This window comes from Alosa alosa, chromosome 19 (genome assembly GCF_017589495.1).
Source record: "Alosa alosa isolate M-15738 ecotype Scorff River chromosome 19, AALO_Geno_1.1, whole genome shotgun sequence".
NCBI classification, from domain to species: Eukaryota; Metazoa; Chordata; class Actinopteri; order Clupeiformes; family Clupeidae; genus Alosa; species Alosa alosa.
The window spans coordinates 21589022-21617014 of record NC_063207.1 but is presented as its reverse complement, the minus strand read 5'-3'; the positions used below and the strand labels follow the sequence as shown (position 1 = coordinate 21617014).

The 27993-nt window shown below is 40.7% G+C and overlaps 1 protein-coding gene across 2 annotated transcripts; it reads right to left on the bottom strand.

Annotated features, from left to right (window-relative positions):
- Positions 1 to 27329, bottom strand: tgfb3 (transforming growth factor, beta 3). Of its 2 annotated transcripts, none has more exons than XM_048228140.1 (7): positions 26442 to 27329; positions 14463 to 14623; positions 11291 to 11420; positions 7480 to 7587; positions 3249 to 3420; positions 680 to 833; positions 1 to 220 (listed from the first exon to the last, which is right to left on the bottom strand). In XM_048228140.1, exons 1-7 carry the CDS (start codon positions 26803 to 26805, stop codon positions 62 to 64), a joined length of 1248 nt encoding a protein of 415 aa, XP_048084097.1. In that variant the 5' UTR covers positions 26806 to 27329; the 3' UTR covers positions 1 to 61. The 2 variants fall into 2 exon arrangements, with proteins under 2 accessions (XP_048084097.1, XP_048084098.1); XM_048228141.1 differs by having other exon boundaries at positions 3249 to 3414; positions 26442 to 27328.
- Positions 27330 to 27993: the final 664 nt, after the last annotated feature.

Genomic DNA, 27993 nt, shown 5'->3' with positions numbered 1-27993 from the left:
CTGTCCTACCATGGATGTTTGGTCAGGTCCGAACCTGCTTGGGGGGCCCAGATCAAAGATCTCAGCTGCACTTGCAAGATTTCACTATCATGTTGGAGAGCTGTTCCACCTTGGGCGTCCGGCCCACGTAGTAGAGGATGGTGAGGGGCTCCAGGTCCTGAGGCACGCAGCACGGCGAGGCTGAAGCCTCTGGATTTAGTGTGTTGAACAGGCTCAAAAGCTGTGAAGGACAGCAGTATATGGAATATGCACAGTATAATTTTCTTTCAGTATAGTTTTCAATGGTACATTTCTTATTCCATATGGTCTTTGTACCACAGACACAGGTATCTGTATACATGGCTTCTTCAACCCCCCTAAAAATCATTACCATTTTCACAATTATATAAAAAAAACCTTCCAAATTATGATTTGCTTTTTATCATAAATACTTTGAAGGCAAATTATGACATGTCTCTGATAATATATATTTAAAAAACAACTTATTTTGCCTGTAGAGGTAGGCCTTTACTATTGTATTAGTGTTCACAATGAAAACAAAGACTGAGATATACATATTATAATATGTTATAACGGTATATATATGGTTATAACTTACAAGGGGCTTAAATAGTTTTGCGAGCCACTTTATCTAGGTGTTATCTTCTATCTTTTGTGTTCATGTCCTCGCACTACTTACTGAACTGTGTGTGGTGTCAGCACTGCGGAGGTAAGGACAAGGTCCTGAGCAGAAGTTTGCATAGTAGCCTTTGGGTTCATGGATCCAACGCCAACCTAGGTCCTGACGGAAATCTATATAGAGCTCCCTCACACAACAGTTTTCTTCATAATTACTGTGGATGAAAGAGAAGGGAGTGGTTACTTTTATTTACGCAATCCAGAGGAAAAACACCATGAAATCAACTCATGATTTATTCTGTCTTCTGTTTTTAACATTTAAAGTTTCAAGTATTTTTAGCTATTTTATTTATATGCAGAATGTAAAGATGTCTTTTGAATGGAGAGTATCCCCTCCAAATATCTGCCTGGATAAGATTTATTTAGGATGTCTATATTACCGTAAATTAGACACATTCAGCTTTCATACGGCGTTAACTTAACCATCCTTTTAACCTTTGGATGCTCAGCAGCTCTATAGCTGGGCGTTTGATTATTTCTCTTTCTATTGGGCTCAGAGGTTTGGAGCTCTAAGACATTGCAAGCCTTAAAGGAGAATTCTGGCTATTTTTCCCATAGATCTCTGTTTCTCAAGGTCACCAAGTACTGTCGGTGTACTGTACTGTACTGTACCTAGCTCGAGGTTACACTCTGGGGAGCATGAACAAGCCCCCAGAGTGTAGCACTGTAGCTGCCTGACGACTCTCAGCAACTCAAGCTAGGTAGAACCGACGGTACTCGGTGACCAGACCTGGCTGGAATTCTCCTTTAATGCTCAATTCAGATTTTTTTGCACAAATCTATTTGTGTGTGTGTGTGGCTGCTCACATTAATCTGTTAAAATGTGCCCAATATCAGACTCTGACTCCAGTGTGGACCGAGCAGCACAGCTATCTTGTGGTCTCCCTGTTTTGTTTGCTTGTCAGCCAGTTTTGGATGCATGTAAGAAATGTATGGGGTTAGTTCGTAACGGCAATATGGCAGTTGTCCACACATATTCCACCCCTTCCTCTAATGTAAGTAAGCAACCTTTTTTGGTCCTTTTTAGCATTATTTTAGCGATTTGGGGAGATATATTTATTTGCTCAATTCAGATTTTAACACAAATTTGCCTGCTGTACTTTTTTATGTCCTATGAAGAAAGACACTTCCCGTGGTTCACATGCCCTTGCTAGCAGCAGTTTTCTAAGGGCCTCTGGAAGGTCAAGACCTGCTCTGAAACCTATAGCAACAGGCTGAAACCTGTAGCAGGAGGCCTTGTTCTTTTTGTTAAAACCTGTAACAGTAATCCTCGTTCTTTTTATTGTCGCTGTTTTTTCCCAAACTTGTACCGGACTGTGGTGTTCTCTACTCCCTGCTCTCTCCCTATAGCTGGTCCTTACTCTGGACAAGCTGAATGTGGTGACACAATGATGGTGTGTCTGTAAAACAGACAGAAGAATGCTGCATTGTGACATGTAAGCCAGTTGACACTGCCAGCAGATCTCTGAGAGGACGTTTGAAAAGGGGTCAGCGAGAGCACACGCCCGCCAACACATGGCCGACATCCCAAAGGTGATGCCGACATGCTTTGACTGAAAGGGAACCTATAAATAGCCCCGACCCTGTTAACCACTGATGCTTAATATGTTGTAGTGAGAAGTTTCTTATAGCTACAACCTACAGTAAGTAAAGCTGTGCTTTTGCCATCAAAGATTCTAGTACAGAGCTCTGTTCTAGAATCTTTGTTTGCCATATTAAGTGAAAACCCAAATGAAAGAGTAAGGAAAAAATATATACCAGTATATACTGTATTTAAGCTATTCTACCAGACATGCATTAAAGCGCTGATGTGTTGGCTTTTTAGGATGACTGCATTTGAGACAAAAAAATGGATCCTTTAAATTATCATTTACATAGTATTTATATTTACTGAAAGTACTGAACTTGTATATCACAATGGTTCAACACAGGACAATGCATTGGATTTGATTGATTTGGTAGTAATGGTGTTTATTTTATCTTCATCCCATTGGTCATATTTGTGAGGGTGTCCAAACTGGTGAAGGGGACTGGATATGTAGCGGAGGGTTTGTGTTAGCTTCTGTAGGAACATGAAGAGAAAGGGCAGGGCACAGAACACTGCACATCTCACACTTTGTTATCTGGACACAGGGTGTCCGAGGGTTTCCATGGTCACACTTTGTTATCTGGACACAGGGTGTCCAAGGGTTTCCATGGTCATTGTAGCCAAGCCGTTACTCTGGAGTTTGTTTGTACTTTGCTTTACAACTGCACTGCAGGAATGATCACTTGCAGAACTGCTCTTGAGGAACTACAAAAGTGCCCATTCCTGCAGTGCAAAAGCTAAAAGGTTTTGTGGCAGGGAAAGGTTCTTGGAGTAGTAATTAAAAGGCCCTAAATGGTCCTGTCTCACTAATTAATGTTCAGCTATATTTGCTGATACATATCTAGAGACTCAAATTTGCTCTCTTCAGATCCCATTGGATTGATCAAAGTTTCCATGCCCCAGCCCAATACAGAACTGTGAGCCAGTGGGCGGACTGTGGTATGTCTCTAAATGTGTGTTAACTAGAAGCTGAGCATCTCACTTGAAGCAGTAGTTCGTGTCCAGCGCCCGCTTGCGTCTCCGTGGTGATGCCTGAGCATCCAGCCTATGGGGTGGAAGCATCATAAGGATGAGGTGAGGCAGGGACTGCTCTTTCTGCTTCTTCAGATGCCCCAGGTCCCAGCGGATATTCTCGTCATAGTCCCCCTCTGCTCCTGCCAAGAGACAGAACTGACGCATCACTGCTTTACTATCACTCATACTGGTGGACCATTCAACCTGCCCACCAACAAATCAAGTTTGAAAAGAAAGTTAGTAAATCTGTCTCACCAAGTCCAGTTCAAATGTGAGAGAATATTTGTTCCCATAAGAAAGCCCTATGCAGCCTTCTGCTCAGGATGAGTTTTATTCTCTTCTCATAACCGGCATAGTCTGTCTGCCTTTTCACCCCCTCCATGTTTGGATACTGTCTGTCCACTAGCCACTTTCTATAACTGTCTTTCTGCCTCACTGTTTGCGTGCTATATTAGCACATTAGCACATATGCATAACCCCTCCCTCCATGCCATTGCCGAACTGTGGCCACCAGGGCTCGAAATTAACGATGTCCTGACGTCCCGGGGACCATAAAAAATGCCTCCGGGACACAACAGAATGATGTCTGGGACAACTCTGGGACAGTAGAAAAATAGCAAAGCAAATTTCAAAATAGGTATTTTTTTCCTAAACTGTTGACATGGGAATCTAAACATATCTTTCTTGTCTAATTAAAATTATACAAAATTTGACCTGGCAGCTGGCAAAAGCAGCGTTAGCCAGCTGATCTAAAGAAGCGGTTTTATACACGCAGCCTTACAACACTGTTTACTGCTCTTCGAATCACTGTAGGCTACAATGTCATTTTTGGTACAATATAAGATATCCAAATGGGATGGGTGCTTGCGTTTCCTTAGGAATCTGCCGTCTTGGTTTTGTATAAAAATAAATATTAAGTGACACATATGCCGACACAAACATAGGGCACGGGCGGTAGGCCTAATGGGTCACTTTCCGATATAGCCTAGAGGTTAACTTACCTAACTAGCAGGTAGGTAGGCTAGGAAATGGCATTTGTTTTCATGACATTGCGAACATTTTTGACTGATAGTGTAGGCCTATGGTTACACTGGTGTTCTAAAAAAAACGAGATGACAGTCCTCTGACTAAAACGCTGCGTGTTCTCTGTCAGTGACAGACGAAACGTGACATGGGCGAATTGGTGACGTTTCGTCTGTCACTATGTGGATACTGTTTTTAGAATTGATTTAGATTAGGTGTTAGTTAGTATAATTTGTATTTTAGTATATTTAGTATATTCTTTATCTTCTACTGTCCTTATTGCTTAGTTGTGTTTTTATATTATATACTTTTAATTAATTTTTCTGCTGTTAGTGAATGTGTGTGTGTTGTCTGTATGCTACTGAGACCTTGAATTTCCCCTGGGGATCAATAAAGTATCTATCTATCTATCTAACCAATATGACAAACTCAAATATACTAGCGGCCATATTGTAGTCAGATTGTACACCAATCCAAAATCTGAAAGGTGTAACAATCTTATCCCATCCTTATCTCCTCCTAAACCCCATATGAATTTACATCTCCCATTTAATAGTCCCAGATGCCTGTGATGGCAATGTTTGGTATAGCAATATCTCAGGAATAGACAGATGAGAAAGAAACTGAACACTTAGTTTGCAAAATATGTGCTTATTACTGATTATTGAGACCTGAATATGTGGTATTCAGTGTGAAGCGTGCCTAAATCAGTTCTTAAAGACAAAATCATCCCATTTTTCATATATCCAAGAGGAAAGTGTGTTTAGATTCTTAAACCACATAGGCATGAAAATAAAGGTTTTGGGACAGAAATACGTTTCACTTTGACAGAAGTCTCATTTCCTACCATCCTGCGAGGAGGTTGATTTCACAAAGAGCACAAACCACAAATAGGGCACAAACACTCCTTTTTTCTACCCCTTCTTCACACTGACAAACATGGCATAGAAGTCTAATGCTATGTTGAGCCTAGTGGCTTAAAAGCGATTTACTTTGACACAACGAAATGACCAGTGACCATGACGCAACAAAATGACCAGTGACCATGATGTAACGAAATGACCAGTGACCATGACGTGAAATGAAGACTTTGTTTAAGTCATTTCTTTCAGTGTGCGAACTACTCCTCTCACTCTCTTCAACTCTTGGTTCAAACGCACCTGGCTAAACTCTAGAGTCTAGATCATCTGAGCGCAACAATACTCCCCTGCACAGTGACCATGACGTAAAATGACCAGTGACTGCTCACAACAGGCTCCAGCTACTTCTACCTAAAGTGGCTCCCTTTGCCAATAAAACAGCTCTTAGTCTCCTATATCATCTAATAAACTCAGAGAATACACAGCAGGGGATCTGAGGCCATTCCCCTTTGCACAATCTGTCCAGATTGACCATATGCCTAGATCCTCTTTTGGCCATTCTCCCCTCTTGCTTACCCCACTGGTTTTACGAAGTTCAGATCAGAGGACAGAGATGACCATGGCAGAAGCTTGATTTGATTTTGTGTTCAGTAAGCCATGTGTTGATCTGGACATATGGTTTGGATCACTGACCTGCTGGGAGATTTTTTAGTGTCTTGGCAGAGGCAGCCAGATCTCAATTTAAAATGTCCAAGCTCATGATACCATGAGGTTCCCAGGCCTTTTGAAGGAAAAACCTCTCTTCACAGACGTTCATAGTAATAGTATATAATATAAACCCCTCTTCACAGATGCTCATAGTAATAGTATATAATAAAAAAAACCTCTTCACAGATGCTCATAGTAATAGTATATAATATAAACACCTCTTCACAAACGTTCATAGTAATAGTAGTAGTTTTAGTACTAAGTCTATATAAAACCCCTCTTCACAGACATTCATAGTAATAGTAGTAGTTTTAGTACTAAGTCCATATAAAACATTTAGTGGTTAAAGTGCAGTTTCCAAGTATAAGTATAGAGGATTGACTGAGTATCTTGTTTGCCCATTTGTTTATATTGCATGTTTATATTTTCAGTAAAGTAAGACTAAACGTGAAATATAGGGCCTATAAAAAGTATTCACCCCCCGTGGATATTTCCAGTTTTACTGCTTTTATAAATGGAATCTTGATTTGGCTTTTTTTACAATAATTTACAAAAATCTCCTCTTTAATGTCAAAGTAAAAGCAGAAGTAATGTTAATTCATTAAAAATATATAATGCAAAATAAGCAATGTGTTTCTGCTTAATTTTTGTAGGTTGTGTCAGCCTATACCCAAGATAAACTTTTCCTTTAAAAGAAACAAGACTATCAACAAAATGTAGGAAACATGTCTACAACATGTCCACATCTTGGCGCCATATGCTGAACGTTTGTAAACACAATACGGTCAATCCATGCCAGCTGACCTTGGGTTTAGCAGGTCAAATTGTGTGAATTTCATTAGAAACTTTTCAGGAAAAACTTAACAGTGTGGAAAACCATTCAATTCATATTAAAACTGTACTCCAGATATTTTACAAACAATGAATGACCAGAACTGACTCATCTCCTGAACTCATATCTTACCGACTTCTGTACCTCAATTTGCTCTCCTAGCGGCTCTCCTCCTGGTCTGCTCAACCACTCTGCTGCCCATGATGGCTAAAACAGTACTTCTCCCCCTCGGGAAGTGTCACCACTAGATACCAGTGCCCTTCTTTCATTTCATGCCGAGTGTGTGAGGATCTGCAGCAGCCATGCATTCCTCTTACAGTTCAGCGAAAATCACTTGCATAGATGGCTGTCCTGAGGGCCCCCAACGCTAAGTAAGATAACAGACCACGCAGGCTCTCATAATCTCACTTGCTGTTACTGTAGCTCTGCATTTTACTTTTGAAATCTCAGCTTCCCAGGAAACCAGCTTCATACTGCTCCCAAATAGCTACACATTTCTTAATCATTAAACAATTTCAGTTGAATTGGCATGTACTATACAGTAACATTTGGTCAAGAAATGGTTTGTTTCACACAGGGAAAATAAGAAGTAAAGCTAGTTACCAAGACCTTTGCAAGATGTAACAAGTAAATTGTATTTTACACTTTGCAACTTAAATATAAACACAACTTGCTTTCCTTGAAATTACAGGATTATGCGATTTGAATAATTAATCGTAGAGATACTTAACCTCTCTTTTGTACATTTTCTTTAAAAAAAAAAAAAAAAACCTTACCTTTAAACTTGACATCTAGCACTTCGTTGACGTTTTCAGTAATGTCACCATTGGGGTTGAAGGTGTGGCATGGGCAGTGCACACTGATCTCCAGACCCAGGTTAGAGTCTGTGGAAAGTTCAGTTGAAAGTTGAAGGTCAAACACATGGTCTGGAAAAGAGCTAAGGCACAATTAAGAGATCTGCTGTGATGCAGAACATGCCTAGTATTGTTACTGGCAATTCCCTGACTCATATTCTTAACTAATATACTGCTATATGTTACCTGCTACAGAAAAACCCAGCACAAGTCACAACTTTTGACATATCATATAGGCAATTGAAGCCTGAACACTGATGAGCATGCACAACCTTCTTATTTGTTCGATTCTATCATACATGTGTTGTTTAAAGCCCAAACTATTGACAGTGAAATGGTAAAAAGATGGTAAGATGGTGAAATGATAAAAAAATATTGACCTAAATTAGGAGAAAGAGTTCAAGACTACACAGATATGTCCAGACCAAGAGACAACTGATAAGGAATAATCATGCAATGGAGAGAGTCTTCATCCCCACCCGAGAGGAGAGCGTTGGCTGCTGGCTGACCATGCTATCAGGGGATCCGCAGGCCACAAGATTGATGCTGGATTTATGAGAATATCTTGCTTTGAATTGTTCCTGACAGAGTTGAAATCTTAGTGATAAAAAAGACCAACTTGGAGATAAAGTTTGTAAACAGATGTTTACAAAGATAACTAGAAGTAGGTGGACTGGACCGATGTTCAAGACATGGTCAGGAAATGTTGGGGCCACTATACCACTTCAGAATCCTTCATGTGTTGTCACGTCACACATCTGATTTTATTCCACAACCATGAGAGACAAGGCTACTGTCAACAAGACAAGCTGGCAGCCATCAGAGAGGTTGGGCCAAGCGGGTCCAGTGCCTGCCATTGATCTATAACCCAAGGCCAGACATCACAGTGGATGAGCGCCTGGTCTGTTTTAGGGAACCCTGCCCATTCAAACAGTACATGCCAAAGCAATCTGTCTAAATATAGAATAAAGATATTGGCAGCATGTGATACAAGGACAAGTTATGCCTGGAACATGCAGGTTTATACTGGGAAACCTGCTGACGGTGCTCCCGGGTGGTCTTGGAAATGACTGCGGGTCTTCAGGGGCACAACATGACGTGAAAATTTCTTCACCTCATATGCCCTTGGTCAGGAGCTGATCTTAAAAAAAAAAGACCATGGTGGGGACAGCCAGAAAGAACAAGCCTGAGTTGCCTCCTGCCTTATTCACTATAAAGGATAGGGATCGTTTTTCCTCAATTCAGATTTTTTTTATGCGTTTTGGCCTTTCGTCCACACAAAGAAAAAAAAAAGTTTTCCATCACTAAAAACTGTTTAAAAACTCTGGCTTTTCTTTAAAATGTTGTCAGGTCTCAGATTCACCAATATTACCATCTGTTTAATTGCAAGTTCTTGACACCCTTCAACGGCTGCTTTTGCGTATCAGTGTGGATGGAATTATTTTGCAATACAAACACCTTCAGGGACGTACTACAGACAGATGCTAGCACCCATGGGTTTTAGCCACCTTGCTAGCATGCCTGCCTCCCAATCTGGTGCTGCAAGTTTATGGGTTAGAGTCTTGAGGCTGAACCGTGCAATCAAAACACAACACAGGTTACATTCTTGCTGTAACCTGTATGGGAGTGTGAGGTTTAGGGAAGTAAGTGTAGCTGTAGCCAGCTGGTATGGTAGCTTTGCAGTTTGTACGTAAACCTCCCTTACGACACCTTAAGAGATAGTGCTAGCGGCAGATGCTCCCATTGGGTTCAGCTGTCTTGCTAGCACGCCCACCTCCCAGTACGAGGTGCTGAAAGTTTGCAGATTCAAGCCTAGGCAAGGTGCAGTGCTGTGCCGCAAAGTGAAAACATTGCACAGGTTAAACTTGCATGTCTCAAACTTTCAGATATTAAAGGAGAATTCCGGTGTGATATTGACCTAAAGTGTGTTGAAACATGATACCGAGTGTGAACGTATGTCTCATAGCTCATCTCGGCTTGTCCCCTGCACTCCCGAAATCTGGCGCTAGTTAGCCGATGCTACCATCTGTTTTACACCATTTACGAGGCTCAAAGTAGCTCCAGACTTCATTGGTAGACTTACGAGGGCCCTGACATTTAAAACGAGACGTTGAGAACTGAAAAAGCAGTGGTAGTTTATTTACAAGACGATTTATACAGACAGTACCTTCAGGAAGTTTACCGTTCGCCGCCATCTTGAATTTAGTCACGATAAGTCGAGCGACGAGTATGAATGAACAGGTATGATTAGGGATCAGATTCCAAAAATAATTCCTTGGAAATGCATGGATTCCAAATGCTGCTACTGGAATTCTCCTTTAAGTGTGAAAGACACTAACCAGGTAGCCTACAATGCCAGAAATGTAGGCTACTTCAGTTAACAAGGCTACTATTACCTCATAGCGTTATCATGATAGCTAGCCTGTACTAAGCTTACTTTAGCTAATGCTGCACAGAGGAGTCCAGGGCATTGTGTGAAAAAATGCTGCAAAGCGTTCCCAAGTTGTCAGGACTCAGACAGGGACAGGTGCAGATCAATGTGTGTGTTACAGTGAAATATGTTTATTTGGAAAACAATACAATCTAGCAGGCAAGATTGACAATCCAGTACAAGGGCAGAGACAGCAACCAGAAGAGCAGTCAGGAACAGGCAGACAACCCAGAACATGTGAGGCCAAGGCCGTAGTTGGAGATAACAGACTGAAGTCAAAACCTTAGAAGGCAGGTGGAAATTGCTTACTTACTTTCTTACAAAATCAGGTCATACAGAGCTCACAATAAACTGGGACGACCTGACAAATTAAACTAAAAAAGGTCAGGTTTTAAATACACACGGTAATCCAACATTAATGAGAAACAGAAACAACATAGAATATGGCGGGAAAAATCACTGCCAGGAAGTAGACCAAAAAAGGTGATGGGCGGAGTTCAGGGCACATGACAACAAACAGCACATGGTGTGAAAAACAAAAACAAACCCAGAACTGTCAAAACACTGGCAGGCAGGGGGAGACAAAACCATAAGTCAAAGTGACAGTACAGACACAAGCTACCCGCAACTCTGTAGGGTAAGCTCAACCATGGCTCGGGTTCCACTTCGAACCTGCCCTTGCAAGTTTGTGACGCTTTGGATAAAAAAAAGTGTAGCTAAATACCTCAACTCCCAAATCGGTGAATGTGATTTACATTTAATCCTACAGCTGGTTCTTGACCAGATCAAGTCAGTGTTCATTTGTCTCATCACTCTCTGAATATAAAAAACACACTCCATCATGTTGTGTATTCCAAGGAGACAATTTTTTTAAATATTTAAAATTACAGAATGTAAAATTACAGAAATCAAACTAAATAATGTATCCTTGAATCTGGAGTGCATTTTGTTGTGTGGACAGTCTCTCATGTTATCTTACTCCTCCAGAAAAGCAAAACATTCCACCGATACTGTGCCAAAGAAAATGTGAGTATTGTACATCTCACATATTTGACATATCACATGGCCAAATGTCTAGACTCAAAAACAATCACACATAGGCATTGTATTTTCAGAGATTTAGTCATTTTGGTTTTCATCCAGGGATTTTTACCCCCTTTCATCCTCCTCTCTTCACTCTGCCCCATATCCTCCCATGCATACTTCCCCTTCTTCATACAGCATATAGACCAGCACTGAATACAGAGAGTACAGAAAGAAACTTTAGTGACATCAGGGTATTAAGCATTGCTTTACACTCACCTCTGTTTGTAAGCCATTCCCTCACTGTTTCAGTAACATCAAAAGAAACCCACTCTGGAGCCCCCTTGGTCAACACATTCTTGCCCCCAATATAGCGCTGCTTGGCAATGTGGTCGTCCTGCCGAAGGATCTGCAAATGGGATGAAGATGGAGCTGACAAGAATGCAGCAGGACACAGTACCATCATCAGCTACATGGGTCTGTTCAATGTGAGGTAGGATGCTGTATTGTTGACAGACAAATACCATTTCTTAGTGTAGGTGTTTTTCTTGCTTTGATGGTTTGATGTGATAAGGCATTCATGCTGTGTATTGTGAGAGTGAATGAGATATACACAAGAGTTCAACAACAACACAAATTCCTATTGAGTGTTAACGTCCCTTCATTGCCAACAAGAACTGTGGATATTCTCCCATCCGTCAGTACATAGGGCTGTTAATGTTTTTACAGCTGGCCTTCTCTCCTCTGATCGAACATTGTTTTTATTTGCCACCCTAGATATATTCCAGAGTGTTCTCTCTAGCTGCTCATAGCACTCCAAGGAAAATGACTCAGTGAACCCTTGGTAATGATATTCCTGGAATACTGTTTGTCAGTTAGCTGTTGCAAACAAAGGATTGTTATAACAGTGGAGGCACAGATAACCACAATGCACAAGGACACGGGTCATCAGTTGTACAGAGGGGTTTGGAAGTTAAACGATCAGAGTGGTAAAACAGCAATTATCACCAAAAGAAAAAACCGTCGTGCAGAAGGAAATACACACACAGCCCCAGACATCATTCCCACCAGAGATGTCTGAGCTAGACACTAAAGGATGCACTCAGCCAAAATGCTCTCGTCTCTCATGGAAAAAGTGACTGTGGGTTTGTGTGTGTGTGTGTGTGTGTGCACGTGCACGGGAGGGGGGGGCTGTGGGGGTGAGACAACATGCATACTTGGGTATATTATATATCTTTGTAGAGTGCTGCATATTGCTCATTTGTGTAATAATTGGTTACCAGCATAGTAGTAACAATAAAAAAAATCTTAATAGCCCTATGAGTTTCCTTCTTTGTATTGCTGCTCATTTGACCAAGCTTATAAGGCTGTCTCATCATTGCATTCATTTGATGAGGTGGTCATCTGACCTTCACAAGGTTGTGAATTCAATGCCAGGTGATGCCACCATTTTGCCCCTGAGCAAGGCCCTAACCCCAGCTGCTCCATGGGGTCTGTTCCATACCTAGTTTACTATACGTATGTCTGTATGATCACTGTATGTAAGTTCACTGTATAATCTAGTCCCAGCCATTTTTTTGAGCCAGCCGAATAGCAGATTCTAGATAGATAGATAGATAGATAGATAGATAGATAGATACTTTATTGATCCCCAAGGGGAAATTCAAGGTCTCAGTAGCATACAGACATGACACACACATTCACTAACAGCAGAAAAAAGTACTTACAAAGTATATAATATAAAAACACAACTAAACAATAAGGACAGTAGAAGATAAAGAATATACAAAAAAAAAATACTAAAATACAAATTATACTAAATAACACAAAGTCTAAATCAAGTCTAAAAACAGTATCCACATAGTGGGTGATTAATCATAAGGCACTTGCAATGACTGAGGCAGGGACTGAGCCTGTGATTCTCTGTGGATAGTATGGTAAGATGTTCTGTGTGAGTGAGTGTCATTGTGATGGTGCAAATGAAAATTCTGTAGCAAATGTCAGCAAATATATGAAATCAAGTCCAATGGCATAATGAAAAGATATATAAAAGTCAAGAAATAGATACAAGATAAATGTAATATTTACATATACACAATGTGAATAAATATGCCTATGCAGTAGCAGATGTGAAGATGTGCCTTCCCTCCCCTCTGTTGTGTGGTAAAGTGAGCGCATTGTATGTCGTGTGTCCCAGTCCTCATTCAGTATGTCTATAGACTGTGGATAGGACCAGCCTACTGGAGAAAGAGGCCATTGTTGGGATATCAGCTGCTCCATGGGGTCTGTTCCATACCTTTTCATGCTGCTCAGTCACTGCATGAAAAGTGCTATTTTCACTAAATGACAAAGTAAATTACTTCAGCTAACTGCCGAAACCTTCCAAAAATGGACAGTTTGGGTTTGCTTAGCCATTGACCCCCAAGGTCTCCAGTCCATTAGTTCTAGCGGAAGCTATCACATGTAAACAAAAAGAAAAACGCTGTGAGAGTGTCAGCTATACAAAAGCAAATCAGGGCAGAGGGGGATGTGGACTAATCAGTGGACAGGTGTGCATGTGACATCTTTTTTCTAAAAGGTAATATGTTTAACTCCTGCACCTTGCTCTATTCAGGTCAAGAGCCTTGGTATAATATTAGACAGTACACCCTCCTTTCAACAATGTTTCTTGCAGTACCTTTTTCCACCTACAGAACATACAGAACCTACAGAACATTGCAAGACTCTGCTCAGCCATCAGTCAGCACCTGCAGCACCACTCAGCAGTCATGGTCAGCGCTTATGTTGCATCCCACATTGGCTACTGCAACTCCATCCTGTCTGGAATCCCAAATAAGCTACTCCACCAGCTCCAATTAATCCAAAACTCTGCAGGAAGGGTCCTCACACGCTTCAAATCCACAAGCCATATAGCACCTGTACTCATCCAGCTTCCTTGGTTTCAACTATAGGCTCTCCTCCTCACATGTAAAGTCCCTCTTTACTCAGAAAACCAGACATGAACCTCAACAACATGGGTAAAATGGCATTGCTCATAAGCTCTGGAATTCACTTTGCCATCACATCAGGCATTGTAAATCCATTGCGGACTTCAAAAGTCATCTCTTTCGGCTAGTATATTCATTGTAACATGATTGCTTATTTCTGTATTAATTATAAATATTATATCATATTTATATAATGTAAATGTATCTATATTTGTACAGTACATCTACAAAGTGGGTTAATGCTACAATACAAGGACCCTTATGCCAAGATTCTTTTGGTTTTCATTAATCTGTCCAGATAGGTGATTTTAAATAAAATGTATTATTATTTATTATTATTAAATGTTGTATCCATAACCATGTTTAAACTATCAGCTGCCTCTGTGAAGACACTCAGAAGTCAAGCAGACCAAATATTTGTGCTATCGCACCAACCTTAAGTGGTGAAGGAGGTATTAGCTTACCTGGTACAACTCGATGCGCTGTTCATTTTTCTTAGCACTAGAGTTGGGCACCCGCAATGCACGGAACTCCGCACGGAACAAGTTGGTAGAGTTTTTCTCCATCACGGACACATTGAATCTGAAAACCTTGGAGGTGATTCCCTTGCAGGAGGGAATGTCATCTGTAATATAAGAGTACATTCAAGGTCACGTTTATCTTGCACATGCACATGCAGATGTGCCACATTGGATGTGCTGCACACTCTCACCAACAAAAATGAAGCATGAAATGATGTGTCTGCATATTCAACTTCTAGAAATGATAAATCATCATAAATTGGGTGAAAACAGAAAATGGTCAACTTTTACAAGACCCATCATGATTGAGAATATTACTGAAAGTACTGAGAGTTGAGAGTACTGAGACTCAGGTAGTGAGAGTTGATGTCATACAGCAAGGGGGACTTAAAGGTGCTTATGCTTATGGAGGCCCACAGCTGCATAGGGACCCAATGAAATTCCAGTCAGATATTAACATTAAAACTTCAATTTATTCTCCATATGCTCTTGATTTGCAATTGCTGTATTCCGACAGGGACAAAAACACTTACTTCTCAGTTTTACTCTGTGTGAAGACTCAAATCGGAAAGAGACTACCAATGGCCTAATCTAAGGCTCTGCATGGTAAATAAGATAAGTAAACTTTATTGACCATGCAGTAATGTAAGGCATTACGAATACAATTTCAGTAATATTTTACTCGGTACAATTCTCAGTAACTGAAGTTACTTTGCTTTTTAATCCAAAATTGAGAAATGCTCAATTGGCACCAGAGAAGATTATCCAAGAATTAAAAAAAAGTCATCTATGCTGGTCCTGGAATTTTATTTCCTTGTTTAGATGACTGTAGAAAGGGAATTTGAGTTACTGAAATTGTATTGGTAATGTCTTACATTACTGCATTACAGCAAAAAGCAATGCATTACTGTAATTACATTACTTTTTTAATGCATTACTCCCAACACTGCTGTTAACACCGGACTCGAAATGACAATCAGCACTCAATGCAGCTGTTCTACACGCAGAACGCAGGCAGTGTGTTCAAGCCATAGTTCTACCATAACCACATGGTTACTTATACTACTAATGTGACCGCAAAAATGAGCTACAACAGCTAAAAGGAAGCAGTTGAAAGCTAGTGATTAGACTGCTGCTAATTATGACAACTGATGAACTGTAAAAACACTGATCTGTGTCAGTTGGTGTAACACTGACTATATATTTTCGCAAGGATTATGCATAGGAATGTTTAAAAAAAAGAGGCACCTGGACAAAAACTATGCTGTCCTAGTTAAAAGAGCTTAAGTCACAAAATCAAAACCAAATGTCTAATACAGTTCTGCTGAGGTTGGCTGACTGGATCGGGCCTGCACATGCCAGCCTAGGCTCATCCAAACATTCTGTGGCACAAGAGCTCCCATCATTTTCCTTTCTGCTGTTGTTGTGGGCAAACTGGTAAAGTATTGCACAGCACTGCATTTCGACTACATGTTAAAATACTTGGAATCTATCATAATTTTGACAATTGTGTCAGTATGATGTAATGGCAGATGCCACATGTAATCAAAATGTAAGAATATATGGTGCGCCGATCAATGCCAAGAGGAATGCCATTACCCCATGACCATATAGGTTATTATAACACTGATACCATGCTACACTTCAATATCCTACTTTGTATACAGAAGTTTAACATTCTTGTCCCCTGAAGAGACTTGTTTGTCAAACTACTTTCCACAGTTTTTTTTAATTACACTGTAATGGCTCAGGTCCTGTCATTAGTGGAAGACTACTTCTTGCCAAGCTACCGAAAGGAACTGGTGTTAAATTTGGTCTGTCACATAAGCTTAACATGAAAATAGCAAGGGTTACATGATGGCACTGTTACTATTCATGAAAAGTATAAAATAAAAATGTCTTATGAAACCCTTGTGAGCATCATATATGTTTATAATGTGGTTGAGAGTTCAAATTAAAATGCTACCAAATACTTCCTATAGTCAGATGTGATGCTTAAATGCTGTACCTTAGCAACAGTGTAATTAAAGCTACAAAGTGGGTTAATGCTACAATACAAGGACCCTTATGCCAAGATTCTTTTGGTTTTCATTAAATATTTACATTGTGAGCCATACAAACTATTTTTGAATAATTTCAAAACTGACAAACAAACAAAATAAAAGATATGAACATTTCAATGTCTAAAAACCTGACTTTCTTATTAAAGGTGTTGCCAATCAAATATAGCAGGTCATTTCATGCTTTTAATATAATTTACCCCATACTTCAGTAAAGCTTAATTTGTTTTATTTAAATATGACTGTATTTTTATTTGATCAAAGAAAGTGCAGAGGCTGTTTTAACAAGCTGAATAGAAACATTCATTTGCAATCAAGTCACCCGTGTTTTATTATACGTCCCCACACTATAAATAAGGTCACAGCAGTTTCACTTCAGAGTTGACTTCCAAGCTTACACTTACATTCCTTTATAGAAAATGCTTGTGACAAATCAGAGCAGTAATGCCCTTTTACACTTCTTTACCTTCAACTATTAGCTATTAGTTATCTTCATAGACGCTTCATAGGAACATACTATAGTCACTAAACCTCCCGCCGTTGAATATACCTTCCTGTTCTATTCATGCTTTAACTTGAGACTTCTTTGTCTTTTATTCCGTCCTTCCTTCTTTCTCCTTGGCCATGCTGAATGTAGAGCGCCTCATTTTCAGCAGAGATTTGAAATTCTGATCAAGTCTTTGGTTTCCTTTTTGGATGACCTAATTTTTCCTATTGCAATGGTTTTAAGATGGAGTTCAGATTATGGCTTATTTTTGCCAAGGCTTTAGTCTATGTAATTTGTTCCATGGCTGTGAGAGTTGAGGATTGCTAGAATAATTGGAGTGAAATTCAGGGGCCCATTTACAGTCCTCCACCCATTACAAGATTTAGGTAGTAAGCCAGTTGGACAATGCTGACATCAGCTGGAACATGACCTGAACCTTTTATTCTCACCACTAATAAAAGAGCATGAGCTGATAGAATAAAGCATCAACCACAGAGCATATTCTTGACAAACAGACTGAATAAGAGGGCATTGACTAGGAAGCATCTATGGCTATATTTCAAGTAAGGTCTCCAAGAATAAACGCATCCCTATAAAAGTATGCTCAAATATGATATCCTTTGTCCATGTGCAACCAATCAGATGGGCAAGCTAGGTTGTCTAATGTTTTAAGATGGTCATCTAACAGATAAGACATACCACTTTGTCATAGTTTTTATTAATTAGTGACTGGTAACTACCACACTCCTCTGCCATGTCCAAAACAGCAAGTTTAAGTCCAGATGCGCTTCCCATAGTGCTATGACATGGACCTGGAGGGTAAAATGTAAATCAGGTTTATAGGCTAAGTATACTTGCGTATACAAGGAATGGCCTCTGCATTTATGCCATTCGTGACTGGCAACCCTTCAGTTACAAGCCCGAAACCTTAACCAGTAGGCCACGGCTGCCGGAGTGAGGTTTGTGGGGTCTGAAGAAGGTGACAAAAAAGACGAGTATCTGCTCTCGGAGGGACATCCCACATTGAGTTCAAGTTTATAGCCATGTGATTATTGAAAATGCAACAAGTGACAGTCATATTAAATAGACGGCTAATTAATAAACACTGTCTAATGTGCAAAGTGGGTAAAAAAGAGCAGACTGTAAACACAATGTAAAACCACTGTAAACAATAGATATGTGGGGTGGGTGGGATGTGTTCTAATCATTGTAGTGTGTGTAAGGTAAGTTTAACTGTATTTGTGATTGGAATGTGTGTGTGTGTGTGTGTGTGTGTGGAAGTGCTGATGACAATTCAGCATCCTGATGGCTTCTGCATAGAAGTTGCCCCTGAATCTACTTATGCACCTGCCAGAAGGCAAGAGTAAAAAAACTGTGGCTGGGATGCCCCAAGTCAGAGGGGATCTGCTTTGCCTTCCTCCTGCAGCACAGAACTATAGAGGGTCTGGATGGTTGGAAGCTCAGTCCTTGAGATGCACGGTGTTGATCGATGTAGAGCTTTGCGGTCAGGGGCGGTGCAGTTGCCATAGCAGGCAGTGATGCTGCCAGTCAGTGGTACACCGAAGCACAGTGCGCATATCAAACCATGGACTGCAGCCACCAAAGGAATAAGAGCCACTGTTTCACTGTGTTTGTGACCACATCTATGTAGTGTGATGAGCTCATATGATGTAAAACCCTGAGAATCTAAAGCAGCTGACTCTCGCCACTTCTTTACACTCTGCAGTCTCCCTGTGGTCCACGATCAGCTCCTTACTGGTTGTGCTGACGTTGAGCAGCATGTTGTTGTCCAGGAAACCACGATGTTATGGTTGTCAACTCTGCTCTGTCGGCATACTCCTCTGCGTCCGCCATACAGCCGATTGCGGTGGTGTGAAACCTTAATGATAGTGTGGGAGCTGTGTGCGGCGCGGCAGTCGCGAGGGAACAGTGTGTACAACAAGCGGCTGACCACACGTCCCTGGGGTGCACCAGTGTTATGTGCTACGGTGGATGAGGTGATATTGCCTGTCTACCAGTCAGGACATCTAGGATCCAGCTGCACAGCGAGGAACTGATGTTAAAGTCATTAGTTTCATGATGAGCCTGGATGGCACCATGGTATTTTAAAGCAGAGCTGTGGACAATGAATAGCAACGCAATTTAGGTGTTTTTCAGATCCAGGTGAGAGAGCAGTGTTCAGCACAAATGCTACTGTATCATCTGTGACCCTGCGGTGGTCAATAGGAAACACTGGACTGGATCTAATGTGGCAGGTAGGGAGGATGGAATATGACATTTGACAAACTGCTCAAAGCACTTCATGACTACAGAGGCGCCTGCACTTGATGTCAACTAAGGCCGTTAATAATGACTGGTCTGCAGTAAGGCCGTTAATAATGACTGGTCTGCAGTAAGGCCGTTAATAATGACTGGTCTGCAATAAGGCCGTTAATAATGACTGGTCTACAGTAAGGCCGTTAATAATGACTGGTCTGCAATAAGGCCGTTAATAATGACTTTTCTGCTGTAAGGCCGTTAATAATGACTGGTCTGCAGTCATTGACGGCCAACTCAGACAGCTCAGTTGTATGCACTGATGGAGCTGCTTCTCATTGACTTTCAATGGCTTAACTTAACAGCATGCCCTTCTGAACTCAATTGTGGTTGCATTGCTGGTGGTAAAAAGTTTAGAAAAGGTCAACTTTTCAAGCAGCAGTGCTTCTCAATTTCAACCAACATGGCGGATTGGGTTCAGTAGATGGTCCGAGATGGTAATGTTTGCAGATAAATCTATTTTGTTATGCTTAGGTTTTAGGCCGTTAGGCTTTTTAGCCTATGATTTTTTTGTGCTTTTTTATACTTAGATTTTTTTTTAAAGTTAGCAAAAAATAGAAACTGTACAGTCTGAAAACGCATGCCAAAAACATGTCCGACTGAGCACACTATCGAATGTTAGGAAGTTACCAAGCAAACTACTCCCATAGCCAGTGAACAATGGTGACTGTTGGTTGAATGGTCAATCTCACTATAACATCTCTCACACCCCCGAACATCGGCCAAACCCATTGCCAAGTATTAACGCAAATTAAACCGTGTGACTGGGTCGTTGTAGGCAACTTCTTAGGGACTGACATGATGGTGGTCCTCTTAAAACTTGACAACAGACAACTAGCAAACGTCGACTGAATGGACATTTGGTGAACCGGAAGACTAACAAGCTGGACTGGACACTTGACTTGTGAACATTTTCGCTACAGGAATGGAGCATTCAGTGTATGTGAAAGGAGGAGGAAGAGGACCGCATTCTATGCTGCACAAGTGCTGGAAGGACCTTTCCCTGTCTACTATACTCAAAGGCAGATATTTGTTTTTTGTAATGGACTACTGCCATGGTTTTGGGAGGTTTTCCCCATGCAGGCACCATGCAACCATGCTGAGTGACGCAATGAAACCATCGAAATTGCATTGACAATTAGAATGAAAAGCTTTCCATTAGTAAAGCAATCCTCTAATGTGCATGTTGTCATTGAAAAATGGGGTTTTTTTGTTAGTTTTTTTTTTACTGAAAACACTGCCTACCGTATTGTGTGTTATACAAATTAAAGCCCCAAGTGTTTATAAGCCTGTTGCTTGCAACTTAGGCTGTTGCAAATGATAAATGGCAAGCCATAACTGGCTTGTATTTTAAGTCTAAATACTATTAACTAGCAAACTGAGTTGGAACTTGGAACTTGAATGTTTCTTTGCAACTTCCCATGGTCTACTTCATGTCTGTAATACAACAACCATTTTCCATCACTTCGCAAAGCTCTATGACATCATTACATCTTGACTGGAGATTGACTTAGGCAAAGCATCAGCATTAGAAATATAACTCTTCCCTCCACTCATTTTCAACAGGAAAATACTGCATTTAAGAAAATGAACCAGTCTCATGAACAAATCAAAAGCTGTACAAGCCCATTAAACAACACGGACCCGTGAGTGCTGCTATGGAGACAAACAGCGCAAAATAATAATAATAATAATTATTATTATTATTTTTATTATTATTAACAATAAAACTTGTATAGGACAATATGTTTTGTGCAATTACACAATAATGACTTTGGCCTGGGTTACACTGAAAGCGCAACTGAAGTGGAACGTACGCAGTTTGCAAGTGCCGTGGAAAAATAGAAATAAAAGACGGGTCTATTTTTTAAATGTGTGTGGTATATACGTCGTCTGGTGCGGCCAGTTTAATTGATTATAGTGGATGCTAACTGATTAAGCATTCACTTTGCGAACGTAACGCTTCAGTTGCGCATCCGGTGTAGCCCGGCCATTAGTCTCCAGTTATTTTTAAGTGCTATCAGAGAATGTCTAATAGGAAGAGAAGTGGCACTGTCTGGTTACTTCCGGTTTCTGGACTGGTTGCAGTTCCTTCCCAGATTCCACTTGAGGGCGCTCACAGGCGAGTGCAGAATGCATGGAGGTCTATGGAGCTTTACCCCTCAATATCCACTTTTCTCTGGATATAATTTTTTGAGTAGTAATTTCAATGTTGCATTCGATAAGAGAGGCAAAGAAAATACACACTGTTGATTATTATATTTTTTAAAGTCATGTAATTAATCTAAAAAGCCTTTCAAATACGTCAATGGCGTCATTCATTAGCACAATGCTAGCATGTTATGGGCAACAAAGACCAAACCTGTAAGAAATGAAAAGGACATAAGTACTTGTTCATTCAACTTTAGATCTAAAATCTATATTGAACTTGAATAAACTCCAATAAAATCTACGAATCTTCCACGACAAGCAGGTGAAAGAGATAAATTTAGCCGTCTAGCTCCATAGACCCCCATTCAACCTGCGCTCGCCCACGATCACCCCCCAGTGGAATTCTAATGGAACTGCAACCAATTTCGATACAATGGGGCTTAATAGGAAGTGCCAAGGCTCTCCGTAGACGGGCTCTGGTGCTATCTTGAAATAATGACACAGAATCTCTTCAGAGGAACAATGTGTCTGCTTACCTTCAAACTCACTTTCTGTTTAATTTGATAGCAGGTCTAGGTCTCCTTTCTGCCTTCACCATTTTTTACCCTCAAATAAAAAAGACTTATGTTAGACACGTTGAAAATAACTATGTAATATATAATATTGACGCTTGAATCCCTTCTGCAAAAAGCGAATTTCCCTATGGAAGTGGAATATTGGACGAATTAGCTTAGCTCTAGCAAGGTTTAATGGTAGTGCCATTTCTTTATATTTTTGTGTTCAACGAGGAAATGTGAAGACAATGAAACATTACCTAACATTAGTCTGACTTTATGACAAAAATGACTCACACTCATCCCTGTTACATTTATTCTACATGACGGAATTAGCACTCAGCAGGAGGTAATTTCAGGGAGTGTGCTCATACACAATCACAGATCGAAGCGTAGGCCTACCAATTCATAGTCAGGATTGTGTATCTTGCTATCATACATTATGCTATTTAGCTAAGCATAATGTATGATAGCAAGATACACAATCAATTTCCACCTCAAATCTGTTTTTAACTCTTGTTTAGGAATACTAGCAAGTAGCAACCCGCCTCACGTTTCATGGACATATGTGTCTATGCTGCCTTACATGCCTTTTGTAAAACATTAACAGAAAACCTAAACCCATGACTATTGTCCTATATTGACCTGTATTGGCATGCTGTCTGCATATATTGGCCTACCACATAATAAAATGGCTATAAACTCCCAGCACAAACTGAGAGGTTTTACTTTTTAAAGACAAAGGAAGCTCCTCAGAGATGTAGACATGATTAGAAAGGAAATAATGCAGTGAATAAAGAGGTTAATGATGCCATGCATGAGGAAGACATTATGACATGGACTGATTTCTGTTACAGTAAGATTCAGTAAGATTCTTTATGCAATTTTAATGGTTTCATTGCTTCATTGGTCAGCATGCTAGGCAGAAGACACACACTGGCTTGGAAAGGAAGATATCGATAAAATGACATAATGAAGCTACGTGGAATTCTGTATTTGAGTTGTCTTGGTGTCTTTGTTGTCACGTGGTAAAACGTGGTATTACAAGAGAATCAGGGCAACACTAGCTTGTTTGCATGTTTATCACCTTTAAGTTATTTGTGTTTAAAGGAAAACAGCTGTATCTATTGTCCAACTTCTGTCTTTGGATACGTTGGTATGGTGGATGTATACCCCCCCCCCCATGGACTTCACCACACCCACATAAACACCTACCCCCACTTCAGGAACCACACATCGGCAACCTCCACATCAGCAATCTTACGTCCCCCACCCACCTGTCTGTTTCCAGAAGCAGCTGAAGACTACGCCAGAACAAAGCTGCAGGTATGGATGGTATCCTGCCCAGAGTCCTAAAGGCCAGCCCTGTGTAGATCACTTATGCATGTTCTACAGCACCCATTCAACCTAAGCCAGAGCCAGGGGAAGCTGCTGTGTTGTGCCACAGTGATGTGGAAGACATCCTGCCAAAGAAGTCTTCTCCAGCTGTTCTTAATGACCCTTTGCCTTAACATCATACATCATGAAAGTCCTGGAGAGACTGATTTTTGCCCACCTCAGACCGCAGGCAAGCACGTGTGGATCCACTGACGTTTGCCTATACCACCCAACTAGACATCTCCAAGACTGTCTGGATTATTAACTACCTGAGAGACAGACCACAGTTGTGTGACTGAGGCTCTATCTCCATTATTGTGTTTTTGCTTTAAAGCGTCTATCTTCGTCTGTATGCACATTTTCAAAGCTCGAAAACGCAGGAGTCGTGTGGCTGACAGGCACGAACGTAGCAAAAGTGTTGGGTTCTCAAATGAAAACGCTGTCATGTGGACTCAGTCTGAAGGGCTCCGTTGGTGAGCTGCACAGCAGCACCACAGGGGACTGTACTTTCCTCACTCTTCCTCTTTACAGTGTAAACCTCAGACCTCCAGTGCAACTTGGAGTCCTGTAATCAGCAGAAATTCTCAGATTACTCTGCAGTTGCGGCGTGTGTGGGTAGCAGGGAGGAGACTCATGGACCGCTTTGTGGCATCATGGTGCAGGCGGTGCCAAGTGGTGTGACCAAGACAAAGGAGACGGTTGTGGATTTTAAGAGAGCGTGGAATAAATTCAACATGATTTCCATCCTATCGCTAGAAGTCTAACTATGCAGTAGCACCTGGGTTTGGTGAATCATCTGCCTCTTAACCTGGAGGTCCTGGGTTTGAGGGGCATCTGAGCCAGACTGTATCTAGTTTAAATTTTTGTTCTTATTCTTAAAGCTTTTAGGCTGGGACCTCCTGTTGCCAGTTATTACACAGTTATTGCACAGAGAAGAGAAGTATCCTCTTTAAGACAGCAAACAATCTAATTTCCCAAAAATTTGACGTGTTCCTTTAAGAATAAAATATATATATAAATTAAACGTAAGGATAAAAAAAATATATGAATTCATCAACTTAATCCAGATTCTTCAATAAGTTATAAGTCAACCAATTGCTTATCTATGACTATTCTATTGTCATGGATCTTGTTTTTTTCTGGCTATGAGAACTTTTCGATAGACAACCATCTCCAATAGCATTATCAGTGATGAAGTTCTGACTCTACATCATCAAGGCCTCCTTACTTTTCAGCAGTTAACAGAGGTGTCATCACTACACTACTGTACAGACAACAACCAGCACATATGTAACTCAACACAGCACAGCTTCCCAGAGTGGGCCACCCTTGTCCCTCAAATGCCAACCAGCAGAGGAAGAATTGTTCAAAGCAGTCTCGTTTCCCTACGGACTGCTTGTTGTCGGTCCAGTGTCAGTGGGGTCACATGGTAAGTTGGACATGAATATATGGCCAAACCTAAGCCTTCTAGGCTGGTTTTCTCCTGTCTTATGTGCGTTTGCTACGTCAGGTGTGATGAGTTCCATCGTATAAGTGAACAATAATTCAGTGGTTGGTGCTGTATCAGAGACTTGGCTAAATCCTGACATTCCAGACTCTATTGTAGGAACTTTCCCTGGATACATTTTACATTGGCGTGATCGTGAGGGTAGCAGAGTGGGAGGAGTTGCGTTGCATGCTTGGGATCGGAGTCGAGGGAGGGGTGTAACTCTCACTATTACTTGGTGGTTTGCGTGTTGAATAACATCGGATGATAACAGGTTACCTAGTTGAGACCAGAGTGATTGTCCCTTAATCTATAACATTTCAATACCATACGGGACACATCGTTAAATAGCCATTTCATTTTCCATGTGAATGGAACAATTTAAACCTAAGACATAGTATATGCTGAATCACTACGGCAATTTTGCAATTAAGACATAAATAAATATGTGACATACACACTAATTAAATCTGTCTGTACCTAAACTTGAGCTGGATAAAATAAATGTTACTTTGAAATTAATGCCATGCTTAAAGTTGTATTAAGTAAAAAAATCAATGCATCACAAAATCAGTAGTGTCTGAATGTGTTCATGCCAAAGTATCAAATTTAATTTAGGTGATGGTAGTGATGATGATGAATGGTCTCTTAATGTTTTTCAAAACAAGTAGATACAGCAATCAGTGATGATAGAGGCTTGGGAGAAACAGTAGGCCTAGATAAAACAGTTGTGACTTTGCTAATCACTCCATCAAATTAACTGTGTCCTAAGGACTGATAATGCCCTAGTCTTACTACCCCAGGAAAGTGGAAAAAATGGGTTCATTGTGATTGAAATAACATTAATAATCAGTTAACAAAGGGTTCCGACAATGGCAATCTACACTTCTTCCAGCATGCATTGTCTGTTCTATCTGTTTTATTTGTTTTAATGTGATATAGAGCCGGCTTGGTGGGGGGAAAAACATAGGCCTGTGTAAATGGAGGGGATGGAAAGGCCAACTGCTTTGTCTCAGTGTGAAATAGGAGCTAAAAAACAGCACCAGGACTTAACTCTTTCTCTAGTCTTCCTTCAAAAACACATTTTCCATGAGAAACCCTCAAATTGTTTGATTATGATGATCACACAATAATAATAGTGATAACCATTATTGGTTGAATTATTGATTAATTGATTGATTGATTGATTGACTAATTAACTGTATTTGTCACCACAGAAAATAGGTCTAGACAGACTGTTTTTATCCCATATAGCCTACCTCAGTTTACACGGTATATGGGGTTAGGCCATGGAAGAAAAACAATCAAACTGAATTGCCCTGCATGACCAATGTGTCCAGCAGATGATCTTTATTCTAGGTTGTGATAGGATTGGAATGCTACGAATATAGGAAAGAATAAACACAGAACAGTGGGTACAAACATTTAGGCTAATAACTCAATTCAGTGGCCTATATGGGGTACCTTAGCATTGCAATTTTAATGACTTACTGTTTTCTGGGAGTCCTTGAATCATATTGAATTTGTATATCTCTTTTGCGTAGTATTCCGTCTCCGTGTTATCTTGTCCACAGCTTTGCTGTCGGTGCTGTCCCAATTCCTCTATCAGTTCCCTCGTACTATTGTAAAGCGCCAGTACCTGAAATGGGACCTGATTTGGACCCAGGGCCTGTGGTGGACTGGTAAGTCGCAATTTACTTAGAATCTGTCCCCGGATCGCCTCCATTCTCTTCTTCTTAATGTTGTCGATGTCCACAGTTGTACAAGAGGACAGTGATAATGTCTTGGTCACGCAGTTAATTAATAAGAAAAACAAAACTGCTCTTTCTAAATGCATGTTTACTTCTATTCTCATCGAGTTAATCTTAAAGTTCAGAGGGTGGGTAACTTTCAGCGGAGTAGCTTAATTCAAGCAAAACTTGATATCGAAATGCTCTAGAAAGGAAAATCCCAGTTATCCTTTCAGTACGAGAGTGCTGACTTCAATGCGTTTCTTGGTCCGTGCTATTTCATGTTGTTAATCCAGGAGTTGTGACCAATCCATGATGTTGCCTAATCCAAGTTTGTATTTTACTTATCTTTCATAATTTAGCCTGGTTAGTGGCAACATGCGTTTGAAGAAAAATTTTCAACAGATATCTCGCTCCTCCCTCTGGTATTTCACGCCCTGTCCCCCTTTTCATTTCTTCACCATTCGAAAGGTTTTCACATTTGATATTCTCACTTCCAGGTCTGCATTTGTGTGCTTCATTCTTCCATTCTAATCTCTGTCCCCAGCAGCGTTTCTTGGGTCATTGACTCAACAGATTCCTCTGTATTTTGCCGAAGGTTGATAAAGACAGATTTGTCTGGCTGAGGATGGGGGGTGGGGGGTTGAGGGCGGTAGGCTACACCGCAGGTTAGCGTCCCTGTGTGTGTGGCGATTTCTGAAGGCAGACAGAATACCCTAGGCTAGGCTTTATCGAATAGGCCTAAAAGCCTAAACTTGGCCTACGCACCTTGCTCATTTCAACACATTAATTAGTTAGGCCTATAAGCATCAGGGTATTTGTAATCTCACTTATTCCTCTTGCACAAAGCTTTCAATATTATTGGCCTCTTAAAACATTCTGAGCACATTTGTTTATAACACATCTGCTTCAGAGTCAGGGATGGATTACTGCACGGGCCTACCGGGGTCAGGGGGCCCTGAAGCCCAAGCCTTTGCATGCTCATTGCCTCAATATCAACAAATCAGGATGTAGGCTATGAATCTGATTGAATTTAGTATTGGCCATGCCCAAAATGCACCAGAATACAGGAAATCACATCAAACAAATTAAAAAATTCTGGGGGAGGACCCCCAAACCCCCCCTCCCACATATATGACAATAAGTGGGGGTCCCTTAATACATCTGGGCCCAGGGGCCCGGAAGTTCATAATCCACCCATGTTCAGAGTAAATTCTGAAGTAACATCACACCAATCCCTCTAGTGGATATTTTGAGAGACATGTCATTTCTACCAGTAAACCCACTGCTGATTTATTTACAGTTTTCACAAA

Bases quoted from the DNA above. Each gene is read 5' to 3' on its own strand.
- tgfb3 (XM_048228140.1), bottom strand. From the start codon at position 26,805: ATGAGAATAGAAGTAAACATGCATTTAGAAAGAGCAGTTTTGTTTTTC. The intron at 11,421-14,462 runs GTAAGCTAATAC...TCCCATTTGCAG, and splicing joins AGCGCATCGAGTTGTACCAG to ATCCTTCGGCAGGACGACCA. The intron at 7,588-11,290 runs GTGAGTGTAAAG...AACTTTCCACAG, and splicing joins GGAATGGCTTACAAACAGAG to ACTCTAACCTGGGTCTGGAG.